The sequence below is a fragment of the Trichechus manatus genome, unplaced genomic scaffold, assembly GCF_000243295.1.
Source record: "Trichechus manatus latirostris isolate Lorelei unplaced genomic scaffold, TriManLat1.0 scaffold00108, whole genome shotgun sequence".
NCBI lineage: Eukaryota > Metazoa > Chordata > Mammalia > Sirenia > Trichechidae > Trichechus > Trichechus manatus.
The window spans coordinates 43,042-49,209 of NW_004444044.1; the positions used below are offsets into that span (position 1 = coordinate 43,042).

At 38.1% G+C, this 6,168-nt stretch overlaps 1 protein-coding gene across 1 annotated transcript; it reads right to left on the reverse strand.

The window, feature by feature from the left end:
* Positions 1–228: 228 nt before the first annotated feature.
* EREG (epiregulin) lies at positions 229–6,160 on the reverse strand. Its single transcript, XM_023737822.1, has 4 exons — positions 6,148–6,160; positions 3,982–4,105; positions 3,247–3,396; positions 229–391 (listed from the first exon to the last, which is right to left on the reverse strand). Exons 2-4 carry the CDS (start codon positions 4,044–4,046, stop codon positions 310–312), a joined length of 297 nt encoding a protein of 98 aa, XP_023593590.1. The 5' UTR covers positions 4,047–4,105; positions 6,148–6,160; the 3' UTR covers positions 229–309.
* Positions 6,161–6,168: the final 8 nt, after the last annotated feature.

Below are 6,168 nucleotides of genomic sequence, written 5' to 3' on the forward strand. Positions count from 1 at the left end.
GCTCACTCCTGAGCAAGAGTCACAGTGCAGCAAGCATATAATCTTTGAAGTTTTAAATAAAGTATTTAGCCCAGGAAATTATTTCTTACAAAAATATAAATTTTCTTTCTATGTTAAATATTTTGTGTACGTTATACATTAGCAAATAATCTGTCAAAAATAAAAGAAAAATAAAAAATATTTCCACGTATATTACAAATACACGATTGTTGACCTGACACATGACCCCATATAAATATTAATAAAATAGGAGTATTAAAACTAACCAGGCATGCTGTGCATCCCCGCCCATAAACCTGCTGGCGCCAATCAGACTTGTGGCAATGTTGGATCCCCTGAGGTCACCCTTTCATATTCTTTCTTTGGTTCTTTACTTTTTCGGTTTCTGTACCTGGAAACATTCAGAAATGAAACTATTAGTATTGTAGTAAATAAGAACAAAGCGTGTTAACTAATGAAACAGATATATGGACAAAAAAGATACATTAGCATTAAGAAAACCCAAATCCGTTGCCGTCAAGTCAATTCCGACTCATAGTGACCCTATAGGACAGAGTGGAACTGTGCCATAGCATTTCCAGGGAGCAGCTGGTGAATTCGAACTGCTGACTTTTTGGTTAGCAACCGAGCTCTTAACTGCTGCACCACCAGGGCTCCATACATTAGCATAGTGCTCCCAAAATGACAAAAGTGAATAGGTTTAGGTTGGACAAGGAATAAAGGAGGGAGTAAGGGATATGACAAGGAGTGTTGGTGGCACCGTGGTTAAGCACTCAGCTGCTAGCTAAAAGGTCAGTGGTTTGCACTCACCAGCTGGTTCTGTGGGACAAAGATGTGCCAATCGGCTTCCGTAAAGATTACAGCTTTGGAAACCCTATGGGGCAGTTCTACCCTGTCCTATAGGGTCGCTGTGAGTCAGAATTGACTCGATGGCAATGCATTTTGGGTTTGGAAGGGATATGGCCCATGGTCAAGTAATATTGGGAGGAAATGGTGAAATACCATTAAAGGAACTTCTTGACTGCAGGACTTCTCAGAGGCTTTAACATGAAAAGGAATACTGTAAAGGTTACAAGAATGGCATGTGACTACACTTAAGCTTGAGTTTTTCTTTTCTCTTTCTCTTCTTCTCACTTCTTTTCTCTCTCCTCTCTTCCTTCTTATTTCTTCATTTTGCTGTCTAAAGGACCAGTATCTTGAATATTACACTAGATTAGGAAACACTACATTATTATTTTCTGCCCATCACATTGATACAATGTTATCACCAATCAAAATTAAAATAGCTAATATGTATTGGGCACTGGCAATGTTATAAATGTTAAAAATGCATTATTAATTTTATCCTTACATTTACCATTATTATCCTCATTTTACAGATGAAGGAAGTGAAGCACAAATGGGTTAAGTAAACCTGCCCAAGACCTCAAATCTAGGATTTATTTAAACACAGCTCCATCAAAACTCAGAATCTTCATTACAACTTTTCTTAAGCTATGTTCCTAATATTTCAAATCTAGTTTTTTGCCATTTAGAATATGAAGTATGTGGCCTTGAGGAAATTGCATAATGCCTATGCTTCTGTTCTGCCACTTGTCAACTATATGACCTGGGGCATGTCAATTTACCTGTCTAGGTCTCAGTTTTCCCATCTAGAAAGGAAAGGATTGTAGTCAAAGATCTTTCAAGTGTATTTCAGTTTTAATAATATCTAGTTTGTGATTATAACTGATCAGGAAAGCATTGTTATTTGATTAATGCTTACACTCAAACATGGGCAAAATAAATTTAATCTCATAATAGCACACTTTCAGACATTCAAAAGTAGGAATGTACTACTTACAGGAAAAAAAAAAAATCACTCAAATCTACACTGAACAATTTGTACCAGTTTCAAAATAAGGAAGATTTCCTGGAAACATTTTAAAGGCAACTGTTATCAACTAATTTACACATTGTTCTCATGCCCTGGTCCTAGCCCTAAGAAACTGCCAGTCTGATATACTGTTAGTAGTCTCAACATCCACTCTCTGTTTTTTCAGTTATCAGCATAGCGACATTATTGCATATGAGGATGGGATGTGACTGTTTGGGGGTCCGGGGTTGGCATGAAATATTTTCTAACAGTAAATGTTATAATTGTGGAGACTTGTTGTGTGCCATCGAGTCAATTCTGACTCATAGAGGCCCTATAAAACAGAATAGAATTGCCTCATAGGGTTTCCAAGGCTGTAATCTTTATGGAAGCAGACTGCTACATCTTTCTCTCGGGGGGTGGCTGATGGGTTCAAACTGACCATCTTTAGGTTAGCATCTGAGTACTTACCCACTGGGCCACTAGGGTTCTGTGCTGTAAATTTTACATTCTTGAGCCCCCCGGGTTATTAATTTACAAAGCTATGTTTTATGTAATAAAAATTTGTTGTTAGTTGCCTTTGTGTTGGCTGTAGCTCATGGCAACCTTAGGAATAACAAAACGAAATGTTGCCCAGTCCCGTGCTATCTTCATGATCTTCGATGTTTGAGCCCATTGTTGTGGCAATTGTGTCAGTCCATCTCACTGAGGGTTTCCCTCGTTTTTGCAGACGCTCTGCTTTACCAAATATGATGTCCTCTTCTGGGGATTGGTCTTTCCAGCACTATATTAGATAATGTTCCGTTGCTATCTATAAGGTTTTCATTGGCTAATTTTTGGAAGTAGGTCTCTAGACCTTTCTTCCTAGTCTATCTTGGTCTGAAAGGTCCACTGAAACCTGTCCACTATGGGTGACCCTGCTGGTATTTGAAATGCATTGGCATAGCTTTCAGCATCATAGCAACACTTAAGCCACCCCAGTATGACAAAGCTGAGACAGGTGGTAGAACACAAAATTAGGTCCTAATAAATTAAATACAGGCAGCTAATATTAACATCATGCCCTTGGTTACTTTCACATATATTATCACAGTCTATAGTTAGTAAGAAGCATTTTCATCTTTTTCTTTTTTTAAGAGGAAGGAACTAAGATTCCAAGTTTGATCTGCATAAGGTCACATAGATAATAAGTGATAGAGCTAGTAATAGAATCAAATCCTGATATTCTGCCTCTAAAACATCTTTGTAATTATCATCAATCCAGATTCTATTTTTGCCCTAAATAATACTTTGTCCTTATTTGTACCCAATTTATACGTCTTTTTTGTGTGTGCGCGTGTGAAAGACGTACGAAAGTAATTTATAGGCAGGGTGTAAAAAAACCATCTTACCATCTGCAGAAGTAGTATATGCAACCTGTGACTGTGATAAGAAAAAAAATAGTAAGAATCACAGTCAAAGCCACATATTCTTTGCTCAAGGGTTGGTGGACAGTTAAAAAGAAGTGTTCACATCGGACACCGGTGTATCCCACCTCACACCTAAAGGAAAATGCAAGAGAAAGATTAATTATTTAGGGGAAAAAATCAAGGCTATGAATTAGTTTTGTGAGAACTAATTTCACACTACAATGCAAGAAATCAACAAAGGTTTACCAAAAGCAGTAAGGATGAATTCAAAGAGTGACCTAAGGGCTGGGCCAACATTGATAAAAGAGCTCCACATAGCACTCAGGCTACATATATTGTGGTTTTAAAAAGATCTGGTTTAGCTGCCAGGGTGGCTGACAATCTAGAATAGTGTTTTATAAGTTCTGTAGGTTTGGGGTGTTTTTTGTCTAAATCAGTGGGATGGATTCTTAAAACAACGGCTTAGATAGAAGTCCAATGAAAAGAGATGTCCATGTGGAAGGGAGGTATGCGAAGTCCTCCCCTCTCTGCACCCTTGAAGTAAGTCTACAATTGAAAACTGATTCCTCATTTAAAAAACTCAGTTAATAAAAGTTTCTAATAGTACACAGAAACTGCATTCTAACAGCCCACGGAAGTATAGGGTGACTTCGAAAGATAAAAGAGAGAGAAAAATATAGGTTTTTTAAAACTTTTTTTGAGGGGATGGCATATTACCTGCAGTAATGTTCTCTCATGTCCACCAGGTAGATGCACTGTCCATGCAAACAGTAGCCATTCATGTCAGAGCCACACTTTGTTATTGATACTTGAGCAACCCGGGGATTGTCTTCTGTCTGAACTGTGGAGGAAGTGAGAAGTTGGATATATTCTGTTGCCTTCTTTAAAGCATTACTCACCCTTTCATAATAGTAACCACTGAGCTACTTCAAGAAAGCAGGTCATATGCCAATCAATTGGAGAGGATTTTCAGAAGTAGGAAGTCACTCTCCCTAGACCAATAAGGAGTCCCTGGGTGGTGCCAATGGTTAACACACTCTGCTGCTAACTGAAAGGCTGGAGGTTCAAGTCCACTTAGAGGCACCCTGGAAGAAAGGCCTAGCAATCTATTTCCAAAACATCGGCCATTTAAAACCCGAGGGAGCACAGTTCAACTCTGACATACATGAGTAGGCATTGACTCCACAGCAGCTGGTTGGATCCATAAACAAACATCTGACCCAAAAGGAAAATGTCCAACAGTCTAAACAAAACAAAATAAAACCTGAAGATTTAATTCTTAAAAGACAAGCTTTAAAGAATAGAAGAAGTTTAAATTCTAGGGTGCACACAAAAAGCATTACCCTCCAAAGTAGATATTCATTACTTTTCCACACAAAGTTTGTCTAGATTTTTCCAGTCTCAAAATAATTCTGAAACTCATCACTCCAAAAGCAAATTGAAAGCTGAAACCATTAGTTAATTCAAGAGCGCTTAATTTTATAGTGGCTTTTTAAGCCAGTAAGACTTGTTTTGGTGTGCATCTCCAAATTTTTGAGGTTACCATCAAAGAAGTCAATCAAGGTCTGCAACATATCTAATAACAGCTGACACTAACTAGACAAACTCTGAGTGAGAAATGCCTGTCGGGCAAATGTAACCTTGAAAAAAAGAAGCCTCATTAGAAACAGTGTTGTAACCTACATTTAAATTTTACTTTTGAATGTTTTAGCTACTAAAATGTGAAGGATGCATATGAAATAACCAAAAAACGGCATTTGGTTATAATACTCTTACTCAAATAACAGCAACAAAAAAAAAAAAAAAAAAAAGCAAGAGAAGAATGAGAGGCAGACAAAACCTCCAGGAAGCCCACTGATGAAGAAGGACAAGAGAGAAGGTGAAGTTGTTTGGAAAATATCCTAGTTCCTCAAGGCAACCTTTGACCCAATAGCTCGGATTAAATATAAAGCAGATCTTCTTTGGACCACATTTAGAGTTCATTGGGGCTCCCTGAGGTTGGTGGTTTGAATTCACCCAGGGGTGCAGTGCCTTGGAAGAAAGGCCTAGCAATCTATTTGCAAAAGATTACAGACATTGATAACTCAAGGATGAAGTTCTACTCTGAAATACATGGGGTCACCATGAGATGGAACTGACTCAACAGCAACTGGTTGGCTGGCTGATTTGGGGTCCTTGAGAAAAAAATATTATGTCTTATTTATCTCTATATCCCCCATGCGAAAGGATAATGTTTAGCATGTATTAAACAAACAGATAAACAAAAAACCCAAACCCGTTGCCATCGAGTTCATTCCTATGCATAACGACCCCATAAGACAGAGTAGAACTGCCGCATAGGGTTTCTAAGGAGTGGCTGGTGGATTCCAACTGCCGACCCTTTGGTTAGCAGCCAAGCTCTTAACCGCTACACCACCAGGGCCCCTTGGCATGTATTAAAGTACTCAATATTTTTTGAATAAACAATGTGACTGGGAAAAAAAATGACATAATTTGTTCCTCTTAGCAAAAAAAAAAAGAGTATCTACTGTGTACAAAGTGTACATATTCCTGCCTTGCCGGATATCTAACCCATCTTTTTGACCTCTAATGATTGTATCGAAGCAAGGATCCAGTGAATGGCCAAAAAGAATCTCACTTTCTTGGTTCCCTATCTCTTTAAGACCAAATCTTTGTATATAACTAGATGCCTGCTCCCTCTCCCATCAGTTTTTCCTTTACATAATTTCCCTAGTCCCCATGAGGGGGTAAAAAAATTCCTTTGTTATTACAACAGGTATTTTTCCTTTTTTCCAGTGGCACATACTTATGGTCTTTGAGTTTACTATGCTGTAAAAAAAAATGTGTAATCCTTTGATGCAACATCAGCAAAGTTGGGTTTACCTAAAGCTGTGCAGTTATCCT

Bases quoted from the DNA above. Each gene is read 5' to 3' on its own strand.
- EREG (XM_023737822.1), bottom strand. From the start codon at position 4,046: ATGAATGGCTACTGTTTGCATGGACAGTGCATCTACCTGGTGGACATG. The intron at 3,397-3,981 runs GTAATATGCCAT...ATTTTCCTTTAG, and splicing joins ATGAGAGAACATTACTGCAG to GTGTGAGGTGGGATACACCG. The intron at 392-3,246 runs GTAAGATGGTTT...GAATGTTTCCAG, and splicing joins ATATACTACTTCTGCAGATG to GTACAGAAACCGAAAAAGTA.